Source organism: Cadophora gregata (assembly GCF_030347475.1).
Source record: "Cadophora gregata isolate MNR1 chromosome Unknown scaffold_9, whole genome shotgun sequence".
Lineage (NCBI taxonomy): Eukaryota > Fungi > Ascomycota > Leotiomycetes > Helotiales > Ploettnerulaceae > Cadophora > Cadophora gregata.
The window spans coordinates 2306418-2330779 of NW_026695932.1; the positions used below are offsets into that span (position 1 = coordinate 2306418).

Sequence of the window (24362 nt, forward strand, 5' to 3'; positions counted from 1 at the left end):
GTTTGTACTCTAGGTAGAAGGTAGACTCTCTACGGCTTGAGAAATTCCTGCTAGACACAAAACCAACCGGATTCAAGAGACCCATCTCTGTTCTACGAAAACCTGTGGAGTTATCTTTAATTCTTGTGTAGCCACTAATCCTCTTCCTATTGGACATCATACGACGACAACGTATTTTTATAGAATCGGTTTTACATCCCCGACATTCTCTGGATCTCAAACATTGGCAACACCTTGAGGTCGCCTATTTCGTCGTGTTTCCATTCAATTGTTCTAGAACGGTTCTGTAGCTGATCGTTACTCAACAGCCACACGTGCAGCTGATATTTATTTTTGATTCCACTCACAGGGCTGATATCAAACGTGCTGACCGTCCACCCTAAACCCCGAACTTTAGCGCACATGTATCGTGATACAGACACGATATAAATTCAAGTTAGGCCACCCAGATGGTATAGAAGTAGTCGATATCGCCCCTAAGAAATTAGAACGTTCGATTTCAAAGTTTAATATTCGTCCGTCTGTCCATTTGGTCATTTTCTACATTGCTTTGCATCTTCGAGTTGAAAGCATCCGACAATGGTCCAAGAAGTAAGTAGCATCACGTGCAATGTTTCACAGCTCTAGACTCACATGGGGTCCCGTTATCCCACTGGAATTTCATCCGAACCACACCGCCGCAACTCCACTTCCGCATCACGAGTCAGAATTCCGTTCAACGTCCACCTGGACGTGTCACAACACCACAGCCTATTCGATCGACAACTACGACCGAGCCCAGGGCGACGTCCACGTCCACCCTTTCCTTCCAGGGACCCAGGTCAGATTCATCAACATGGACGTCGCCGCCGCTGGGCCCGGCGCTGGGATGCAGCAAGATCCTGCGAAGACTCTTGCAAAGGGCAGCACCAGCACTAAGCGGTTTTCAAAAGGCGAAGCGGCGAAGCCCAAACCCCTTTCCAATCTCACAGGCTCGCGGTTTCAATGCCCCAAGTGTCCCAAAACTTTCAGCCGCATTGAGAACCTAACCCGCCATCAAGCAAATCGTAAGTTATATCACCCAATATAAACACGGTGCAACAAAAAGTGAAATAGCAAGCAATGCCGACACTGTATAGATGACGATGTGGGCAAGTTCCCCTGCGTCGTATGCAACAAGCGCTTCACTCGAAGCGACCTCCTCAATCGCCATCGACGTATCCATGGACCGCAACAGGAGTCCAACCCCCACGTGACGAACGAATATGTTTCAGCTTCTCCGGATCAAAGAGCCTACGGTGATCTGGCTCTTCGAGATGATCGTAGCTCAGCTTCTAGAGATGGATCAAGCTCAATCGCAACCTCTTCTCCTGCTGGGGGATACCAGCCGATCCCTCCACCGTATCAACAACCTGTGCAGCCCGTCTACCAACATCCGTTGCAGCCGGGCCCGGACCCGAATATTCTGCAGCACCAAGTGAGGACTCAGGGCTTGACAAGTTTGATGGAGGCTGCTTTAGCACCACAAGAGAACTTTGCCTTTACACCTGTCGAGAACATCAACCCCTCACTGTGGGATGGATTCATGCGGTTCGGTGAGAACACGAATATGTACATGGGCTCGTATGATGCGGATATGTCCTGGACTCTGGACTATCTGCCATCAGAACACTCCCCCAACTATCTCTTGGACCAGGACATGTTAAGTGCATTTGACGACTTTAACGACACATCATATCAGTATCAACAGATGCAGTATGAACAGCCGCCTGCTGTCAACGACACCGAAGACGCGGAAGGCGAGGATGAGGATACTACGGATTGGCCGGACAAAGTCGAGAAACCTGTAGCTCCTACGAGATATGCCCCTCGAGTCATTCCAATCCATCTTCGACAGATTTCATGGCAGTCCGTTGTTGACGAGGCCAGATCAAGTGGATACTCCGCGGTGACAATACGGCCCATGCACAACATCACCAGTCAGCTTCGGGACCTTCTGCTCAACACTCTGAATGGAGATAATATCAGGAATGAATTCTCTCGGCCTGAGATCAGTGAAGCACTCTTCCCACCTGCGGAGGCGCTTGATTACTTCCTTCGTCTCTATGTCCGGTTCATTCAGCCTAGATATCCGGTTCTCCATTTACCAACTTTTGACATTTACAACTCACCTCCTCTAATGTTAATCGCTATGATGTTTCTTGGGTCGAGTCATTCTACTGTAGATCGCGGCCGGTTTTCACGGCTTTTCCACGAACATCTCCGGATAGCATGTATGAGGAAACAAGAACTTGAGAAAAAATGGGTATGTAACATTTTTTCCATCAGGCAGAGAAAATCGTACTGACGCTCGCAGTTACGGAGTATCGACAATATTCTCACTTACTTTCTCCTCTGCTTGGCTGGTACCTGGAGTGGAAGTAAACACTCCTACGAGTTCGCCGAAGGTGGGCGTGGTATCCTCGTGACCGCATGTAGAAGGGCTCGTCTCCTAGATTGCCGTCCTGTATCACGGGTTGAAACCGAACCATATCAGCGTCCTGGTAGGACTCACCTAGAAGCTGTATGGTTAGCATGGATCGAAACAGAGAGGAGGAAGCGATTGGGTCTGTCAATTTATGTAAGTACCAAGTTGATTTCCTAGTGCCTAGCTAACGTCACAGATCTTCGACTGCCAATACCCAGCACTCTTCAACAACCAACCCTATGTCAGCAAAGCCGAAACCACAAACTGTGTCTTTCCCTGCTCCGAGAATCTCTGGGAAGCGCACAACGCAGAAACCTGGAAAATGCTGGTCGGGCCACCAGACATGCCTCCACCAACGTGAGTTTCCAACCTTTCCTCCACCGCCCACTAACAAAATTTCAGATACTACCTCCACGCACTAAACTGCTGCCTCCTCCGCAAATGGATCAAGCCCTCCCCACCCATCGTCAAAGCCGGCGAATTCGGCAAAATCGTCCTCATGTACGCCCTTCACACGCACATCTTCGAATGGCGGCAATCAACCTCGATGCTCAACCCGACAGGCCTAATGGGCACATTCGGCAACTCCGCGCACGACATGGGCGAAGGGCTGCGCGATCGCCGCAAGTGGCTCGTCGACGGGCTCGACAGTTTCGCAGAGTGCTACAAGACGCCCGGCACGAGCATGGCCGCCCAGCTACTCCACTGCCTCGGCTACGTGTCTTTGGACGTCAGCCTCTCGGATATGCACCTCGTTGCCGGGCGCTCGGTTAACCAGAACGATGGGAATTTCGCCGAGGAGAACCTCAAGTATTGGGCGAATAGCGAGATTGCGGAGAAGACCATGGGCCATGTGTATAACATGCTTGCGCTGTGCCATCACTGCATCAACAATGGGATCGCGGCCGATAGCTCGTACGAGGTTGCGGTGTGTCTGTTTACGGGCGGGATGGTGTGTTGGGCGTTTGCGAAGTTGAAGGGGGGGAATGCCTTGACGGAGCAGTATGTCGAGCAGGTGAGGAAGGCGAGTCTCGCTTTGAGGCAGATGGGGTGTTGGAGGATGTGTTCGATGTTTGGGAGGATTTTGCAGGGGTTTGAGAGTCCGAAGGGGTCGTAGATGGGGAATGTCAGTGGTTTCCTCCTATCAGGGACTGGCGAGTTGTTGAGATTGAGTTTTGCTTGCTTGTGTCGCTTAGATCTCGCTTTGGTGTTGACGTTGGGTGTACTAGGTCTGTTCGTGTTTGAACTTAGCGGGAAGGAAAAATGGTTGGCTGGGTATGCTCGATTGGGATGGGATGAATGCCCAAATATCTCTGGTTAACTTACTCCTTGGATCTGGCGTTTCCGGATGGAATTCTGTTTCAAGTTTTTCTGGGATGGGGGTATGGTGTTAGGAATTGCAGAACAGGACATACAGCGTCGGAAAAGTATTGAAGAGACGAATGGAACGACCTGGGATGGGAAGTGAATGATGGATGGTATACCCAAGTACGTACATTTCCAACAGCAGAACTCCTAAAAAAAAAAAAACATCTACAGACCCCTATCCTATCCATCTCTTTCTCTCTACGTATGTATGTATGTCTTTCTTTCAATCTTTCTTTCGTTCACATCAGTCGTCCCTCACCTCATGTCATGATACGATCCCCAGGGCAATCCAATCCCACCAGTTCCTGCAAATGCAAACAACCTCCCATGAACAAGGAAGTAAAGCCTAAAACAAAACGCCAGCAAGTGCTCTCCTCTCCTCTCCTCTTCCTCACTTACTCACCCTTCACGCATTCACGCCTCCCCTCCTCCCCTCCCCTCCCCTCCACTCGCCTGTAAGCGAGTGTTTGCTTCCATCTCAATCTGTTCCCACGCCATCCTTGTGTTCGACACCTTTCCTATCTCCTTCAATGACTTGGTCTCTTTGTTTCTTCAATGCCTGTTAGTTACCAGTTAGTTAATTATATTCTTCATGATTCGCTTCTCAATTTCTCGTTTTCTCGTCCACTCATCTCCTGTCCAACCGCACAGTCCCCCGACTCTCATCTCCCCCTTCGCCCTCACTTTCAACCACACAACCCTCCTTACACACCCTCAGAAAAAAAGCCCGCAAAAAAAGCCAGCAGATGAAAGGGAAAAAGGAAAAAGAGACAAACCTTCAACTCCTCCTCCTTCGGCCCCACAATCAACCCCTTCAAAAACCGATTCTCCTGCTCCAGCTCCCGGATGCGGCTCTCCAGCTTCTCCAGCGCCTGCCTCTTCTCCCGCGCCTGCTGCTCGAGCGTCTGCTCGCGCTGCTTCTTCTTGGCGCGGAACCGCGCGCTGGCCGCCGTGTTGCGCAGCCGCTTGAGGTCGGCTTCCGGGTCGCCGCCTTCGGACGTCGGGTACGATGCCGTTCGGGGGGAGGAGCTGCTGGATGGGGGTCCGCCGCCGCCCCCAGGGTACGCGGTGTAGGTGGTTGGTTGGGTGTGGTGTTGGGTGTAGATGGGGACGAAGCCGGGGTGGTGGTGGTGTGGGTGTGGGTGTGAGTGTGGGTGTGGGTGAGGAGTGTTGGATGAAGAGGCGGTGGTGTAGTAGGGTTGGGTTGGGGTCGTGGCGGCGTGTTGGTGTGGGTGTTGGTGTTGGTAGTAGTCTTGGTGCTGGTCTTGAGCGTCCATGGCTGCTGCTGCGCCTGTTACGAATTGGAGGGGTGTGTGTGGTTGAGGTTGGGGCTGGTGGAGGATTTGACTTGGATGGGTTTGGATTGGTGTTTGAGTACGAGTCTGTGTCTGGGTCTGGGTCTCGGTATCCCAGGGATATATTGGAGAGGAGAGTGGTGAGAGGGCGGCTTCTAGGAGAGCTGTTGGTATGTCAGTTGGAGAGTCTGGGATGTTTCAAACAGTATTCCAACCCAAAGGAAACTCGGTTCAGCAACTACTTTAGTAGATGCAAAAGCAGATGAAGAAGCGGAAGTAGGAGCAGAAGTAGGACTCCAGAAGTTGTGGTAGAGAAGCACAAGCAGGTACAAGTGTAGTAGAGATGCAGACTGAAGTCAACAGAGGACCTAGATGCGGAAGTAGGTTCGGTAGATTGATGCAGATCAAGAGACGGGCAGGAGACAAGCTCAGATCCCAAAACTCAAACTTGAGGCTCTCTACCTAGATCTTGATGTTTAAACTTGCATCAGCTTCAGCTTCAGCTTCAACTTCAAATTTCGTTCGTTCGATAATAATCAACAAGCCAGCAAGCCACGCAGTAGTAGTAACTCCCCTCCCCTCCCTTCCCGGGACCCCTCTATACTTATCTCTCTCTGGCCGTGGCCGTGGCCCGTCCCCTCCCCTCCTGCACTCAGTACCCGTCGCGATACCACCGCCGCAGCTAATGCGCGGCTTCTGCAGCGAAACGCCCCGTCACGTGGTATTTCGTGATTCCATGCGTATATTCGCAATAGATACAAGCCGGGTTCAGCCAATTACAGACCCGCATTACAAGGCTGCGACAACTGGGAGAGTAGGTGCAGCGACTGTGAGGGAAGAGACGGGCAGGACAGCAGGGGAAGTGCCAGTGGAGGTAAGAGATGTGGCCCCGAGTGGGAATTGTTTGGTACTGTGACAAGGGTGCCTGGGAGGTTTCTACTGCATCCCGCTGGTTGATCTTGCGGGTAGCTTGCTAGGCCCTGGCTAGCTACTCCGTATGTGCTGTAAGGGAGTGGAGGAGGGTGGCCAGCTAGGGATAGGGATGGATGGCATGGCCAACTGAACGGAGCCAGCACAACAGAGTTCCTTCGCTGTAGGGAGCACTTACTCATGTAGTGGCAATCCCAGCGAAGAAACGGCATAGCATTGGTCTGGCCAAGTGATGGAAGAGGCTTGAGCTTGACTCGATGCTGAAGCTTGAAGCTTTCCAGCTTTCCCTTGCTCGCTTGAGCCTTCACTTGCCGACGCTGCTTCCCTTCCATCCTTGTGATTGTGACGGGTGCGTCCACCATTCGGATGAACCACCGTTGCACATTTGCAGATTGCAAATTGCAGATGATCTGGACATTTTCATGTGATGCAGGTTTGTCTTCCCCCACATGCTTCATAAGGTATGCGTTGTTGCAACTGCTATATGCTGGCAAGGTGCTGGATAGAAAGTCCGAATGCCATGCAATGCAAGGTCCGTCTTGCATCTAGCTCGCTAGAGCTGTCATCTGCTTCTTTCGAGATCTCTCTAAAACATAGATACGAAATAAACAAACTCCAGATCATGCAGAAATCCGACGCAAGTACTTCAGGAGTGAAGAAAAATTTCCAACCTCGATCACTAAATCGAGTAGAAGGCCTGCAATTATAACCACAGTTTCTCGTAATATCCCATCTTGTATTCACAGTCTCCTCCAAAGCATCCAAAAACTGCAAAAACTCCAATCCAAGAACAAACCAGATACACAATCAAAGAAAACACAAACACAAACATAAACATAAGCATACCTCTATCCAAACCAGGCACAGACCCCGACCTCGACGCATTCGCGCCCTGAACCCCCTTCCTCCAAACATCCAATTCACTCTCCCTTCCCTGACCACCCCTCTGTCCAAGTACATGTACATCAACAAAACCTCCTCCATCTCCCTCCTCTTCTTCAACCACAAAAAAGTGACTCTCCATCTCCATCTCCATCTCCCCCTCCGCCTCACCACCACCACCACCACCACCACCGCCAGCAGGCAAACGACTGAAATCCGGCTCTAGCTCTAGCTGTGATTGCAGCTGCAGCTGTGGTTGCAGCTCCGAGGGTGAAGCTGAAGCGTACTGCCTCATCATCATCATGGTATCGAAATCCAGACCCGAATCAACTTGAAAGAAGTCGTCCCTGGCCCTGTCCCGATTCTCGTTCTGATTCTCGTTCTGATCCAGATTCAGATTCTCTCTCTCTTTCCTTCCAGCGGCAGTAGCCGTGGTAACAGAATGCTGGTTCTGGTTCTGGTTCTGGTTCTGGTTCTGTTCAATAACACTACTATCCGGTGGTGTCAGAGGGACGAAGACACCGCGCTGGAGCTGGTAGTGCAGGATGGTGGTGCTCATACTCATACTCATGCTCATGCTCCCGGATGATGGAGTTAATCAAGTTGAAAGGGTAAGAGTAAGAGTAAGAGTAAGAGATCAGATTTTCGGAGGGCTGAGAGCTTTTTCAAAATTGGTTTATAAAGGGAGTCTGTACGTGCAAGCTTTAGCTAGCTAGGTAGATTGGTAGGCGGTCCCGAGGGTGCGGTATGACAGCCGAGAAGGTATGTCGTGCTTGCTGATATTTGCTAAGGACTCTTTTTTATTTCCCTTTGTTGGCTTGTTGGCTTCGGTTTCGCGTGTTTCGCTTGTTTGGATAGATAGAGTAGGAGCTCCGAGGTTTTGTCTTGCGTGCTTGCTTGCTTGCTTGCTGGTAGGTAAGCAGAGAAAGGCAGTAAGTAAGTATTATGGGGGCTTGTTTCCGACTACTCGACGGCAGAGAGGTGGGTACTCTATCTGAAGTAGTGTCTGTGTGAGTTTGTTCGTTCGTTCGCTCCGTTCGTTCGAGCCGAGAGCGATTATTGTTGACGGATTTCGGGTGCCCACAGTGGGGTGGGGGTATCTTGCCGTGTCAGACGTACTGTCATTTAGTGTTTGTTGTGGATCATACAGTATGCACGGGAAACAAGTTGACTTTCGACGAAACGAAAACCTAAACCTTGACTTTGGGAAAAATGCGTATTTGGAGTTTGAGACGAAGTGTGAAGTATGAAGTGTACATCAACACATATACACATTGAACCAGAAGCGGCTTTCCCGCCACTAGCTACAGTAGCTAGTTGCCTTGACTTGACTCGCTTTTCTTGATCTTATCTACCGTCACCCAATTCGAAGGCTCTAAGCCAGCCTCGGATATGCAGCCTCAAAACTGTCAGAAAAAGAAAATATTTCAGTCGCCGACTGGCAGATCTACATACATACGGCTGAGGGAAGGGGAGGGAAGTCAAGTGCCCTGAGGTGCTTGAGGGAGGGAAAAGCGGGGGCGGCATCGGCGGGTACGTTGAGAAATTTCATGATCCGCTACAGTAAATTTACCTACAGAGCAGGGCGCCTAGGTGCTAATCGCTAGTTTGGTAGATCGGAGGGTCCTGTCAAGACAAGGTAGAAACTCAAAGCTTTGATTTGCATGCCTAGTTGTCAGTTCGTGGCTACAAACCTGTGTACCGTCAAGTCGCATTCAAGAGTAGAAGACATGCCTTACATAGCAGCGACATCTAGCTAAAAAGGACAATAACGTGGAATTAAACACACTTGTCAGTTTGTTAATTTCCGTGAATGTTCTGATAGGAAAACAGCAAAGAGCATTTCGTTGGACCTAATGTACCATGAGCTTCTCTCTAGCATTTGGCGGATAGTTGTTGACTATTTGCTGCAGGAATAAAGTACCAAATTACTCTACCTAGCCAAAGGATTAGAAAAAATAAAACTAGATCTCAAAAGTCCCCAGCAGATATACGACAACTTGCCCCATTCAACCAATTTCTATGTGTACTATATTCGCCACCACCATACACTCGACAGCTAGGTCCCCTCGCCACGCCACATCCCGAATCGTGACCCCCAACGCCCAACCGCCCTCTCAGGAGCAATTGTTTGGTCATGATATTGGAACGGAGTGGGGTGCGTTCATGCATGTATCACGGAGCATGTGTGATTTAGAAACCCTGGTCAATTTCAGGGAAAATACTGTAAGTGCCCCCCACATGGCTGGCTGTACATCATGTTAGGTAGGTACAGTAGTAGAGCCTTTTCTCTCAGCATGCATGGTAAGCTAGGCTAGGCTAGGTGGCAGGGCTGGTGGGTACTGCCGACTGGGTCTGTTTGGGCTGATCGTGAACGTGAATATGCGAAGGCCGAGACAGAAGATGGGACGCTTGTGATGAAGATTTCATGGCATCTGAGCTGACTGGCGAGTTGAGTTGGTAAAAATGGTCTCTTGAGCTTCTGGCTATCCTGCTTAAATCAAAGACCAGTACCAGAATAGATATACATATCTGATTTGGGGGTGTCATCTCATATCACATTTCTCTTGCAGATTATCTCTGCTGACCGGTCAGTCAGCTGCGGCAGAGCTAGGCGGGAGGGAATGTCTCGGGCAAGCAGTCTCCCGTGAGAATCTCCCATGGCAGATCTGGAGATCGTGGGGATAGAGAACAGAGGAGAATTGAGAATCCGAGATGGATGACGTACTTTGGAGTTTGGAGAAACACTTCGTTTTTGCCCCGGAGGAGTGTTCCTAACCACATGGACAGAGAGGTTTGAAACGGGCGCGGTGACCACGCCGTGATGTTTGAATGAGTACGCTATACTTTCGGTCCTACGAGTCCAAAGAAGGTATCTCGTTGATAGAAATGATGGTTTCATGAAGTGAAGCTGGATTGAGAGAGAAATTGGGATACAATTCTGGTGGCTCATGTGGCCTTCTTCTCGGGGTCAGCCATCTATTCACAGTGGTATTCCATCACTACTCATGAGAGGCCAGCACCTATACTTTGAGGGTGCAGGGTCAACCATAAGGCTGTCCAAGGTGCTGGCCAGAAGCTTGAGCTTCAAGCAACGATCAAAGGAAAGGGGAATTCCGGTGCCAATCTCGACCAAGCACCTGTGTAAGACGTCATGAGGGTGCTTGTTTGCTTCTTGCAGTGAGATAGACAGAGCTGGTATCGTGCAAGATGCTGAAAGATAATTGCTTGACTAGTGGTCGCATTGAAAGTAAACAAACCAAAGCGCAAGCGATAATTCATTGTTCAAAGACCAGAATCAGGTCTCAGCGACGGTTCAATAACCCGACATGTCTGGAAACATACTGACATCATATCTTCATATCCACAGCACAGTAAATCCCCATGTCCAACTTCAAGATTTTTTTTTTCATTTTCCTCCCCAAGCACGTCATTTAGCGAGAGATGGCAGAAGCGACTTGGCGCTAAGGAAAAGGGGTTATTCCAGGAACACACTTAAAGGCTTGGATGGCATCAGTGCAGCATATGACAGCGTCTTGATGCATTATTTTTATTGGTGAGATATGGTGTCTTTGATTTGAGTGTGGAGGTACTGAAGTGGGGGTGTTGTCATTATGTGGATTGGGGGACTGAAGTGAGACTACTGCAGGACTCTACACCCCGCGGAAGTAGCCGATTTCAGACACACGCTTCTGTTGGCTTAGGGTCGAAGTATTTCTACCACGAAAATGGAATTTACTGTTCATTAATACCTTAGAGGCAAAGGCAGGGGCAAATGGACCGTCCCGTGGCGCTCTTAGGACGGGTTTTTCGAAGAACAATCTCTAGTCTGGAAAACGTTCCTCGGACTGTCTTAGAACGGTTTAGGACGATTCGAAATTACTACCTAGGTGCCTTATACTTCATGGAATTTTTATTAATCCGAGTACTCCTTTTCAACCACACCTAGTTGTACCTTACACGTTAACTTAATAAAGTGAACTTTTTGCAAGTCAATTGATTTACCTACTCTTGGGGCTCAGTAGAAGTGGGAGTTAATCTTATACATAAGGTACCGAGTATTCAATTAAAGTAGAGAGAAATCGATTTATATTCCCTTATTGAGAAGGAACAAAGGGACTCTTACCTTAGAGGTAAAGTCCTTAAGAAAATAACTGTTCTAAGAAGGTCTGAGGAACGCTTTTAATCAGGGACAATTCCTATAAAAAGAATCGCCCTTAGACCGTCAAGGGACGTGTCACGAACCAGGCTCAGTCTTAGTACAAGTCACGGGTTAGCACTATAATACTAATAGTACTACTAAGTGGATAGCACCAGTCGGTGTTTAGTACCAAAGGGTTAATAGTACTATTAAGAGAATAGCACTAATAAGAGAATAGTACGAATTAGCGAGTAGTACTATACTCCACGCTTATTATTATAATAATAGTTATATTAATCATAGTAAACATAAGTCACGTGATATACTAGCTTACTAGACGGGCTTACGGGCTTACGCGCCTTGCAAGATATCTTACATAGCTTATATAAGAAGTCGGAAGTTCTATATAATAAGTAAGTAGTTTCCTAGATAGTAGAGCTTCATACTTAAATTAAATAGTAAGTTTACACCTAGTTTACTACTGCTTATAACGTCTTAATTCTTATTAAGAATTAAGCGTCTTATTACCTTACTTTATAGCTAATACTAACTAACGAGTCTATACTCATAACACTGACCGAGTTAGAAACGTTACACTTTAAGCACCTTACTTGAAGTATCATTAGTAAGACACAATAGCCCCTAAGGAAGGATCTGTTATAAGAGAAAACTCCTAGACTAGTAAGAAGGAAGATAAAGTTACTCTACCCCGAGTTAACCTACCGGATACCTTCTATAATTAACGATCTAAGCTAAGATAGTTCATACTCTAGTACTAGATATACCTAGCTTTCAACGGAGATAAGTTTAAGGCCGAATCCCTTAAGGTCTTATAGATCGCCTTATTCTTCCGCGACACTATAGCACACTAGATCGAACTAGCCCTTAGCGACTACCTTCTTAACTAATATATAACCGGAGCTTACTCTACTACTATAACCGAGAAGAGTCGCGTTATCTTCTATACTATCGTAGGATTTACTACAGCTATTAAGGGAGTCTTTAGAGACCCTAACGAGAAAGAATAGTCCGAGAAATACCTGCTTAGCATCCGCTAATAAGGATCTGTTTATAAATACACTACCGAGTTCTACTATTACTTTATGCGACTAGACTAGACAGATAGTGGTTTAAAAGCCTAGTACTATAAGGGCCTAAAGGACTATATCAAAGACGAACTCTCCAGGGCCGATAAACCTAACAGCCTAGAGGAAATAATCAAAACAGCTATAACTATCGACGAACGGATCTAGGAACGATAGAAGGAAAAAAGAGGGTATTTTACCCCTACTTAATATAGGAAGCCTCAGTTCCCGGAATAATATAGGAAGAGAGAAGGAAACTTCTAACCCTACCCCAATAATAAACGGAGTCATTATAACCCGATAGAAATAGATAGAGCTAAGAGAAGAGGTAAGGGCTAGGCTAAGAAGCAGAAACAATAAGAGAAGAGCTTATACTACACCTATAGCAAGGCTAGCTACCTCGCTAGGGACTACTCTTAGAATAAGAATAAAGGGAAAACCCCTTCTAAAAACAAATAATAATTCACTTTAGCTGAATAAAAGACTAAGCGCCGCGAAGCGGCAGTACTCGAACGAGTTAGCGAGGACAATAGTTAGGAGGAAGTCCTGACCGAATCCCTTGAAAACCAGCGAATTAGTGATATAGAATCCCTAGACACCTAATAAGAAAGCTAGGTAACTAATAATTACTAAGTAGACTAGCTGCCTAGTATTAACGAAAATTAGACCCTCCGCTCTTATAACAGAGAATAACAAGTCTAGATACACATAAGAAATAAGCTAGACCTAGCGGAAAAGTGAAGGACTTACGATACCCTAGAGTAAGGCCTTAGTTATATCGTTATCTACTAAGACGCCGAGATTATTATATTCTAAGAGAACACTAAGTATATAGACCAACGATCTAAAAGATACACAGCTAGCCTTATAGAAGAACCTAAGCCTTAGGAATATAGCTAGCTAGACGACTATCTAGAAGTCAAAGATACATGAGTCGTAACTGTAATAGCTAGCAGAAAACAGTATTAGAAGCGAAGATAGTAAGTATAAGAACCCCTTCGATTCTAGAGGACGAGAGAGGAACTTATACAGAGCCAGGTTAACCTTAAGGAGGATATCTCGTACACCCTTATTAGTTATAACTAAGGCTTAAGGAAGTAGATAGATAAGATAATAAGAGAAATCGTCAAGGAATAAAGGGATTTACCTATAAAACCGCAGAAGTACCCCGATTACCTTGATTACCCTGAACTTACTACTACCGGAGAGATAGACTAACTAGTAGTCTAAGTAAAGCTAAATAGGAATACAGCTAAAGCCTTGATCGACTCAGGAGCTATAAGAAGGTTTATTCACCCACGACTAGTGGAATAACTGAATATACCTATTATATATAACTCACGCCCTTATAGACTTACTCTATTAGATAGGAAAAACGTAGGGGTTAACGGATGAGTACAAGATAAAACAGCGAGTATTAAAATAAAGATACCTAATAATCATATAGAGTACTTATTATTCGACGTTATCCTAGTTGAATAATACAATATTATCCTCGGAACTATATAGATAAATAGCTATAACCTTAGTATCGACTAGAAAGTAAGAACGCTTACTTTTAATAGATGTAACTATCGCTGTAGTTAATTATCCGGCGAAAGGGAGGCTAGCGCTGCCTCTTTAAGAATAATACCGATTAACTCTACACAGAAGAGTCCGATTCTTAGCCAGAAGGAATCTGAAAGTTATCTTAGATAGAAGGATAACGTATAAGAACAGCTGCCTATACCCTATAGGAAGTACGTAAAGATATTCAAGGATCCACAAGATATAAGGGTATTACCTAAATATTAACCCTAGGACCACGAGATCAACTTTAAAGAAGGGTTTATACCTATTACAGAGAAGCTTCACTACTATAATTACGCTACTACGAGGACGCTTAAGGAATAGCGGGAATAAAGAGTAAAGAAAAGATAGATTCGGAAGTCTAAATCACTATACGCGGTTAATATATTAGTCGCTAAGAAAGCAGGGGATCCTAAAGGAAGACCTTATAGCGACTATCGTATGATTAATAATAGGACGATAAGGGACGTGTATCCTTTACCTAATACTTAGTACCTACGGGATAAGCTAGCTAGAGTAATAGTATACACTAAATTAAACTAACGTAACGCGTTTAATTTAATCCGAATTAAAAGAGGGCACGAATAGAAGATAGCTTTCATCCTACCCTTAGGCTTATAGGAACACACGGTGATACTATTCGGACTTATAAATACACCGGCTATATACTAAAGGTAGAATAACGAAATTCTAAAGGACTTTATCAGAAAATTCGTAATATACTACTTAGACGATATCCTAGTCTACTTGAGAACTATCAAGGAACACTAAGGACACGTCCTATAAGTTATAGAAGCCTTACACAAGGTAGATTCTAGACTGAAACTATTAAAGTATGAATTCTCGGTTAAGTAGGTCACTTTCCTAGGATATGTTATAAACCTAGGACAGATAAGTATTGACCTAGAAAAGGTCAGAGCAGTGAAAGAGTAGGAGTTACCCAAGAACGTTAAGGATATGTAATCCTAACTAGGATTTACTAATTTTTATTAACAGTTTATCCGAAACTACTCTAAAATCGCTAAACCGCTTACTAACCTAACTAAGAAGGGTGTCTCTTTTACTTAGACTAGCTAGTGCGAGGAAGCCTTCTAACGAATTAAGAAGGAATTCACTAAGGAACTAATCCTTTATAGTTTTAATAAGGAAAGGGAAAGTATAATCGAAACCGATGCTTCGGATACCTGTACTAGTGCAGCCTACCTATAGCGAGACGAGGAAGGCCGACTACACTTAGTCACCTACTATTCTGAAAAAATATCCCTAGCTGAACAAAATTATAATATATATAAGAAGGAGCTTATGACTATCGTTAAAGTATATAAACATTAGAAGATCTATCTGTAAGGAGCCAAGTATCTAATCATTATCTATACCGACTATATGAATCTTCGAACCTTTATAACTACTAAGGTCTTAGATAATCGATAGTTAGCTAGGTAAGCTGAGGAACTTGCCTCTTTTGATCTTGTAATTAAGTACGTGTAAGGAAAAGATAACGCTAAAGCCGACGCCCTAAGCAGGCTACTAGGGTACAAAGGAGATAAGATCTATAATAAAACCGCCTTACTTAAGGAATTAGATAATAGGGACTTAGTCCCCTATATCTGAGAAGTAGCGGCCTTAGAACTCAAGGGACCCTAGGCAGAAACACTAAAGAAAGCTCAGGAGCTTGAAAGGTCTCTCCTAAAGACTAATAACTACACCACAGTTAAGAAAGAATACGTGCGAGTAAATAGGAAGCTATAGCTCCCGCCTAGCCTAACTAAGGAATATATTCAGGAACAATATAGACTACCTGCATATAGATATTAAGGGGTACGAAGAACGTACCTAAGGATTTCGCGATACTACTAGGGCGAGGGACTTCGCGCAATAGTCAAGGAGGTAGTTAGAAATTATAATACCTACATCAGAAACAAGCTAACTAGGCACGTACCTTATAGGCAGATAATCATAGTACTTATACCACTACAACCTTAGAAATCGATATCATAGGATTTTATTGGACTATTACCTATATCTAAAGACCCGGCCATAGGAGTTAGCTATAATATAATACTAGTTATTATAGAGAGACTTACTAAATACATGAACCTAGTACTAGTTAAATCAACGCTTATAGCCGAGGACCTAGCGTAAGTATACCTTAAAGAAGTAGTCTCTAAGCGTAGAGTACTAGAAGAAATAGTATCCGACCGGGATAAGCTATTTATATCCAAATTCTAGAAGGTATTAATAAGTTTCCTCGGAACCAAACGAAAACTCTTAATAGTATTTCACCCTTAGATAAATAGAGGAAATAAATAGATAAACTAAGTCGTTGAAGTATACTTGCGATACTATATCAACTACTAATAAGATAACTAAGTAGGACTACTACTACTTATAGAGTTCGCCTATAATAGCTTAACTATAGAAACAACTAACGTAACACTATTCTTCGCTAACTACAGTTACGAACCTATCGTATATAGAGAACCTAACCTAACAGTTAAAGATAATAATACAGCTCGTATCTAAGTCCAGAAGATTCAGGACCTATATAAGGAATTATCCTAGGAACTCTAGTTCGTAGCAGAAAGAAACGTATACTACTATAACAAAACGCGTAGCTAGGAGCTAACACTACAGGAGGGGGATAGGGTTTATCTTTTACAGAAAAATATTAATATATAGCAGCTAAGTGATAAATTAGATTATAAGAAATTAGGACCGTTTAAGATTAAGTAAGTCAAAGGACCTTTAAATTACGAACTCTAACTACTAAACACGATAAAGAAGGTATTCCTAGTATTCTATATATCCTTATTAGAAAAAGCACCATTAGGCGTACTACTAGCCCTAAAAATAATCGCAGAACCTATTAATCCGCTTAAAGAATACGAAGTAGAGGAACTACTAGATTATTAGTACAAGTATAGTATTATCAAATACCTAGTGAAATAGAAGGATTACCTATAATCCGAGAACACTTAAGAACCTAGGTTAAACCTTCGCTACCTAAAGCTACTTACTAGTTTCTATTAACAAAGCCCAGGTCTACCTAGAGCAGGTCCTTAGGGTCGAAGGGAAGGCCAACTGTTAGGTTATAGGGGGGGTCGATATTACTAGAACTAAGATATTCCGCGCCTACTAACTTAGTACTTTTCTATGCCTCCTCCGCTTTCCGCTTCTCCTTAGCTTCCTTTTCTAACGCTTTAAGAGCGTCGAGCTCTTCTATTAAGTTTAGCCCGGTAGTAATTATCTTCTACCGCCTTTCGTAAAGGAAACGTTTCTATTTCTTTAAATAAAGGATTTTCGCTATCGCCTCCTCTTCCTTAGTATTTAACTTCTCGATCTAGGAGTTAAGGGACTTCTAATCTAACGCTATTAGTATACGGTTCACGGTACACATATCGCATATCTTATTTAGACAGGTATATTAACTATACTAAGTCAGTTTAGGATCGCAGGGCGATACACAGTCTTTATAATTCGTATTTTTATATCTGGTATAAGGTGCTATAATTTTTCCACTTAATTTAATCTATCGCCTAAGCGTAATATAATCGACTCTTTTAGTTAAGTGTTCAGGTAGTATGATAAAAGAAGAAGACGGCTGTAGGTAGTCGTCGATATTTCCTTAGGTATACTTAAGCGTGAGGACACGCTAAGCTAAAAGGGGGATAGTATCATGAACTAGGCTCAGTCTTAGTACAAGTCACGGGTTAGCACTATAATACTGATAGTACTACTAAGTGGATAGCACTAGTCGGTGTTTAGTACTAAAGGGTTAATAGTACTATTAAGAGAATAGCACTAACAAGAGAATAGTACGAATTAGCGAGTAGTACTATACTCCACGCTCATTGTTATAATAATAGTTATGTTAATCACGGTGGATATAGGTCACGTGATGTGCTAGCTTACTAGACGGGCTTACGGGCTTACGCGCCTTGTAAGATATCTTATACAGCTTACATAGGAAGTCGGAAGTTCTATATAATAAGTAGGTAGTTTCCTAGATAGTAGAGCTTCGTGCTTAAATCAAATAGCAAGTTTATACCTAGTTTACTACTGCTTATAACATCTTAATTCCTATTAAGAATCGAGCGTCTTATTACCTTACTTCATAGCTAATACCAACTGATAAGTCTGTACTCATGACACCGACCGAGTTAGAAACGTTATACCAATCAGCTTAAAGATATCTATAAGCTAATCAGCTCTGATATTGCCAGCTTATAAGCTAGCTTATAAGCTAGCCCTTAATTTTTTACTGATTTTGGAGTGAGATTCCTGGTACCTAATATATCGATTTCATGCTCCGCTTACTAAGAGTGGGGGTCCCGGAGCGGAAAAACCCCCTCCGGTTCGCTAAAATTAGGCGGTCTGATGCGGCAGGATAATTAAACCTCGTCTTGAAGCTACCTACCTTATATTTTAACTCTTTAATACTATATAAAACACTATAAATATATCTTATTCTACTATACCTTTTAATAACTAATAGTATAACCTAAGAGGCTTCTAGATTTCTATAAATAATTACTATAAGTGCTATAATTAACCCTTTTACTGGAATAATAGTAATATTTCATACAGTTGACTTTAGCAGGGATTTTTTGTATACGTCTATTCTTAGAATCAGCTTTTAAGCAGCTTTTAAGCTCCTCGGCTTAAGCTATTAAGCTGTGGTTTCCTTATAAGCCGGTCAGTTCAGCAAGTTGCTCAGCTGATAGCTGACTGATTGATTTTTCGGCCACTCTGGACGGTCCATTTGCACCTGCCCTTGCCTCTAAGATAGAATAAACTAAACAAGTGATATCAGAGCAGTATGCCAATATGAATACCACGACAAAGAATTAGGGGATACATGAAATACTCTGTATTCTGAAAAGACGAACGTCAATCGTAGAGGTCCATGGGAGCCTCTCCGTGGGCAGGGCAGGCGAGGCTACGAGACAAGGCTCGCTTGAAGCGGCCTACGCTAAGCGCTAAGCCATATCAGGAAATAGTCCATCGGCTGGCAATAGGTGTCATCGGCCGAGGGAGCTGAACCCGACCGTTCTTTGCTTCAACTTTCCCTTACGAGCCTGCCTCACATTACCACCAATCGCAACTGACGGCCTCCTTTCTACAGTCTCTCCTATACAATGAAACCACCCTCACGCCCACGAATCTGAAATTCCTCCATCCAATCCATCTATCACACTGATTTACCCACCACCATAATGCTCTCCACCGGGTTCGCATCCGCTCCTGTCTCCCGCAGCCTCGCGTACGGCATTATAGCCACTTCCCTCCTAGCTAGCATCACCGATACAAAACACTACTTCTACATCCAGGTCGACCCGCACATATGGAGGTATCACCAACTATGGCGTATACTAGTCTACCAACTATGCTACACGAATTCGACAGAGTGTCTATTTGCTGCCATGACGGTGTATAATATGAGGGTTATAGAGAGAGTCTGGGGGAGTAGGAAATTCGCAGTACGTTTCCTTTGCGCTTGCGCCGCGATATTCTCCCTTTCTATGCCTTCTGCTATGTGTCAAACATGTAGTAGCCTCCAATGCCCAAGAAGAACCAAGCTAATACCTGTCCTTCCTTGATAGTCCTTCCTAGCAATCAGCTACCTCCTCACAACCCTCCTTCCCCCACTCCTCCTCACCCTCCTAATCCGCCCCCTTTCCCTCCACACAATCAACTACCTACCCGCCGGTCCCACGCCTCTGATTTTCACCCTCCTTGCACAATACCACGCTATCATCCCCCACGTCTACAAATACCGACTTGCAGCCTCGCCGTACAACCCGACTACCTCCGAGCCTTTCGTCGGCCTCACCTTCTCCGACAAGTCGTACGTCTATCTGCCAGCGGTCCAACTATCCTTGAGTCAATTCCCGGGCTCGTTCCTATGTGCGACCGTGGGCTGGGTGGTGGGGTATAGTTGGCGGAATGAGGTTCTGCCTGGAAGATTGACGAGGTGGAGGGTTCCGGCTTGGGTGGTGGGTGAGGTTGTAAGGAAACGCGGGGAGGATTTTGAAGGCTTAAGGAGGAGGTTAGAAGGGGAGGGGACCAGTGGGGAGCAAGCGGCCGTGACGGGGAGTGATGGACGACTAGGAGGAGAGGTAGGGAGACGGAGGCCATTGGCGAGGCAGCTTGTTGATCAATTTCGGGGGGCATTCTAGGTGGGCTTATGCTTGGAGGGCTTATGCTTGGAGGGCTTATGCTTGGAGGGCTTATGCTTGGAAGGCTTATGCTTGGAGGGCTGGCACTTGTGAATGAGCAAGACTTGAGGGAAGGATGGTGTTGTGAGGTACAATTGCACTGCTACACTGCTACATTGCTGTAAATACTACATTCACCAGGGCAGGTTGGACCGTTTGAAGATACCAGGCCAACACATCCAACCTAACGACGATCCTGGGGGAATGAGATATAGCGAGTGTGATATGGCATAGCAGAAATCGAGTTTGGAGATATTAAGTGGAGGCACTACCCAACCAGAAGATTATATGGCTGAGGGCAGGGACTGATTCGACTATCACATAGGACATGATATAGATAGACACTTCAAGCGTGTATGCATAGCAGCAATCTGTAGATTAATCACTGTATATAGCTTTTCATGATCCTGGTGATTTCAGAAATCGTCACAATTACTATTACGACACCAAAGGGTATGCTTGTCCCGGTCGAGGTGATCATCTACAGTACCGAGAAAATCCATGGACTGTTCGGTTCGCATAGCCACTCCAGATATGCCCAAGCTGCTCCTCAATGCTCCTTGAACAAGTCATACTAAACCTGCGGCACTTCCTATCACACTTTCGAAAATAACAACTACAGCGTCCGCTCCCGGGAGAAGTAAGCAGGACTCAATGCCAAACCAAATATGATGCAAATACTTCGAGATGACTATCTATCTACTACAAATATGCACTACTATCCAGTTTCGAATGTACATTACATCGTGAACCAGCTATCATATCCATAACAGACCCTAGTATCGTACATGGAGATTACTCCTAGGTCGAACCCACAGTCATACACCGATGCAGTCCAACTTACTCCAATCCATTCCCCTACCAATCCGTCCATTTCGGATCAGTATAGCTCGTTGCCAACAGAACACCTAATTGCCTCCCAGAAATACACCCATTCCACAACCGAAAGCACCTATCCATCCCCCTACACAGACGAAGTCGTAAGAGAAACGTAATCAACATCTCAATCATTAAATGATTCCCTCCTCCATCTTCAACCACGCATCGTCTCCCACAACCCCTCCTCCATCAGCCGTCCAAACGGGATCACTCGCACCCGCCCAATTCGACGCCTCATCCCTATCCCCGTTCCCATTCACCCCCTCATGCTCCTTATACACCCCATCCTCACCAATCTCCCCCACAATACTCCCTCTCCACTGCCTCGTACCCACAGGAGCCATGAGTCCCAACCCCGCTCCAACACCATCTAAACTCATGCCGCCGCCCTCGCCAATCTCCCCCACAATACTACCCCGCCAGCCCCGAGGTACAGGCAGACCTTGCATGTCGATATCCGAACTAGCTGCCGTAGTGGCCGCAGCAGTATTCATACTTATATACGGAAACGCACCACCTTCAACAGGGGACGTCGTCAACCCCTCCGATCTCGAAACCGAGACCGACGCCGCAGAAAGAGGCGCACTAATCGGCATACTAAACCTCTGAATCTCCGGCTTCTCCGCCGCCTTCGCCAGCAATAGATTCGCATACTGCCTCTGCGAGTTCGGCGTCTGAGACAGCGTCTTGACAAACACCTCGAAGGGGTCCTGCGCCACGCCGTACGATTCAGACGGGATGTTGGTCCCGCACGCCTGCATGACGTCCAGCATCGTGTTGCCTATCTCGAAGATCTTCTCAAAGATTCCCATCCCGTGGACCTCGATGCTGTACGTGGGCAGGCTGGATATCACGTCCAGGAGGGAGTGGGCGATCTTCAGCGGGTAGCGGAATGTCATGCTTTCTTCCGAGGCGGTGCTGCTCAGTAGGCCTTGGCGCATGCTGGACTGCCAGACTATCAGGCGTAGCCATTGCTGTGTTACGAGGATGTCGGCTTTTTGGATCGAGGTTAGAGATAGGGATGTGGGGTGCGGCCGGGACAGCTGTTGTTGGAGGGAGGTGTAGGTTGCGGTCGAGGCCGGGGCGGAGGCGGATTCGTTCCAGGAGTCGACGAAGGAGGAGTCGAGGAGGTGGTAGCTGTTTACCAGGTGCATGAAGCCGGAGTGGATCTCGGGGGATTCGTAGCTGTGGAGGGTGGAGGGGAATTCGGGAGTTTTCTGGAGAGTGAGCGGTTTGTGGCGGAGGATGGCGAAGGATCTGGGTTTTGTTAGGGAATGTTTGGGGTAAAGGGCTGAAGGGAGTTGGTGTACCGTTCAGTCACGTAAAGAATCCAAAAAGTCCGTCTTCTACACAACGCCTCTGCAGGCGATAAACCCACATATGTATGCTCGTCATGAAATCCTAGATCTTGGCCCATCGTTAATGCCTCCCTCAAATAGTACCAAGACTTGCGGTTCTGATTCAACTCAAAGAATGCCGTTGATACAAAATAGGACGATATGACGGCAGATAACGTCTTATCTTCCACGAAATCGTAAGATTGCCGAACCGAAATACATTCATCTAGGAAGAATCGTCCGGCTGCTTCCCATGAGGGAGGACCAGGAGCTAGGATGCTTTTCCCAGACATATGAGTTGAGGTCAAGGCGCAGAGAGAGTAGAGCAGGTTCTTCTCGTACATTTCGAGAGGACGAGTGATGGAATCGCGAAGCGTGGGCATGTGGACCAATGGCATAATGGGATAAATGTGTTCCATGAAGAGGTCGATGCAAGTGGGGATTAGGTGAAGGTAGGATGGACTTGTTGGACGGAATTGGTCGGTGGTGAAGATGCTGTTTGGTTCGTCTGGAAGGGCATGAGATGGTTCGGACATTATGGGGTGCCATATTTGTTGGTTGAGGGTTGGGGATATGGCGTCTGTGGAGTCTGATATCCATTGATCGATTCTGGAGATTTTATGAGCTGAGAGATTTGTGTGAATGAAGCGATGTAGCATGTTGGAGACGAGGAGGTGGTCACATGATTGATATCCAGGACAGCTTTCAAATAAGGAGGATATAAAGACAATGAACTCACGACGGTGGACCGGAAGTCTGGCTTCCCCCAGAACCATTTGACCCTTGTCCCTTAACATTGGGTAGTTCATCACCATGACCATCTTGAGCCCTCAACTCATTGATGACCCTTCCCGTTCCCCTCTTTGGTCCTCGCCTCTTAGGGACATGTTCTCTCTTGCATGTCAACGATGCATTGCCGCATTGGTTACACGGGAATTCACCATCACATCGGATTCCTATAGCTAGTCAGCGCTCAAGCTCCAGGTTTAGGCCGCGGGAAGTAAATCTGATAGACAAATAGCCGTCATGTAGATCAGATGCGCGTGTGCTGTGAGGAAATAATGTTTGACTTACGTCGTCTTCGACAGTGGTCACACACCGTACGGCGGCCTGTTACTGGTTTACTCCCTGGAGACATGCCTCTGACTCAACTGTCTAGTCCACTAACTGCCCTGTGCTTCTGAATCCTCTCGGCCGAGCAGGAGCGCTGCGCTGCACTGCACTGCACTGCACAACTCACTCGCTCACACGACACTGTACTACCAGGAAATCATAGAAAGCATAAGGTTGCTGGATAGATGATCTAGAGAAGATCGAGCGCAGGATTGAGCGAAAGATATGGCGAAGACGAAGTGGCTTTCTTTTTCTGAGAGGCCAATTCCAAGAGAGGGGTAAACTTGTTGCAAGCGTCTGTCATGTTTGAGGCGTCCAGTAGGCAGTGAAGCTTCAGCTCGAAGGAGGGCGGGGGCGGGGGCTAGTGTTGAAATGCGGGGAGATGCGATGGGTGGTGGGTTGGGGTGCGTTATAAGTAAAGTACGAGGAACACGAACATTATATGGATTAGTAATGTTGGTCTGCAGACTTATTCAGAGGAATATACGAGTACGAAGTAAGGGCAATCAGGTGGACGGGAAATCCCAGTCAGGGTGACGGACCCCTTTCGGAGGCGAACCGTGCCAGTCGCGAGTGGCATATATTCTAAACCTTAGACACTCCTTACAATACACTTTTGAGCACCTTTGAATTGAACACTTGGAATTTGACGTGTATCGATATACACTTGTTATTTGTCTCTCAGTACAATACCAATACCTTACTATTTCGGTATAGTCTAGCTGTCTACCAGTACAATACCAACACCCTACTAATTCCGTAAAGTCTAGCTATCTAAATTGTGACTTCTCTCTTCTCTGTGCTGCGGCTAGAAGGGCTGCCATATGATAGTAAGCAGGTCAGCATCTACTGTTCAAGCCATCTCAGGGTCCCTCTTCCTTGAGTCAACATTAATCTCCTGTACCTGTTGTCCATAGTCGGTGACTGACTTGTAAGTTGTAATTCCTCTAATTTTCCACCCTCTAGTTATTTAGATAGAGACCTTGCCGCCTGCCTCAAAGGGGTGAGTTGACTCGTAGGTGGAGTTAGGTAAGTGTTGCCAAGATTGGCCAAAAACATCAAGTCGAACACTTTTTCCTTGCGCTAGAAGTAATATCTT

The 24362-nt window shown here is 45.8% G+C and overlaps 4 protein-coding genes across 4 annotated transcripts; 2 read left to right on the forward strand and 2 right to left on the reverse strand.

The window, feature by feature from the left end:
- The first annotated feature begins 628 nt into the window (after nt 1-628).
- Nucleotides 629-5275, forward strand: ONS95_014988 (uncharacterized protein). The gene is made up of 5 exons (XM_058508675.1): nt 629-2284; nt 2336-2599; nt 2643-2803; nt 2849-3934; nt 4466-5275. Exons 1-4 carry the CDS (start codon nt 1484-1486, stop codon nt 3561-3563), a joined length of 1941 nt encoding a protein of 646 aa, XP_058356362.1. The 5' UTR covers nt 629-1483; the 3' UTR covers nt 3564-3934; nt 4466-5275.
- On the reverse strand, nt 4293-7498 carry ONS95_014989 (uncharacterized protein; the record flags this gene model as incomplete). Its single annotated transcript, XM_058508676.1, has 3 exons — nt 4293-4373; nt 4591-5273; nt 6886-7498. The coding sequence occupies 3 exons, from the start codon at nt 7496-7498 to the stop codon at nt 4293-4295; spliced, it is 1377 nt and encodes a 458-aa protein (XP_058356363.1).
- An 11162-nt stretch (nt 7499-18660) lies between these two features.
- On the forward strand, nt 18661-20420 carry ONS95_014990 (uncharacterized protein). Its single transcript, XM_058508677.1, has 2 exons — nt 18661-19196; nt 19320-20420. The coding sequence occupies exons 1-2, from the start codon at nt 18933-18935 to the stop codon at nt 19893-19895; spliced, it is 840 nt and encodes a 279-aa protein (XP_058356364.1). The 5' UTR covers nt 18661-18932; the 3' UTR covers nt 19896-20420.
- A 170-nt stretch (nt 20421-20590) lies between these two features.
- On the reverse strand, nt 20591-23714 carry ONS95_014991 (uncharacterized protein). The gene is made up of 4 exons (XM_058508678.1): nt 23225-23714; nt 22890-23106; nt 22124-22759; nt 20591-22070 (listed from the first exon to the last, which is right to left on the reverse strand). Exons 1-4 carry the CDS (start codon nt 23286-23288, stop codon nt 20945-20947), a joined length of 2043 nt encoding a protein of 680 aa, XP_058356365.1. The 5' UTR covers nt 23289-23714; the 3' UTR covers nt 20591-20944.
- Between the last annotated feature and the right edge of the window lie 648 nt (nt 23715-24362).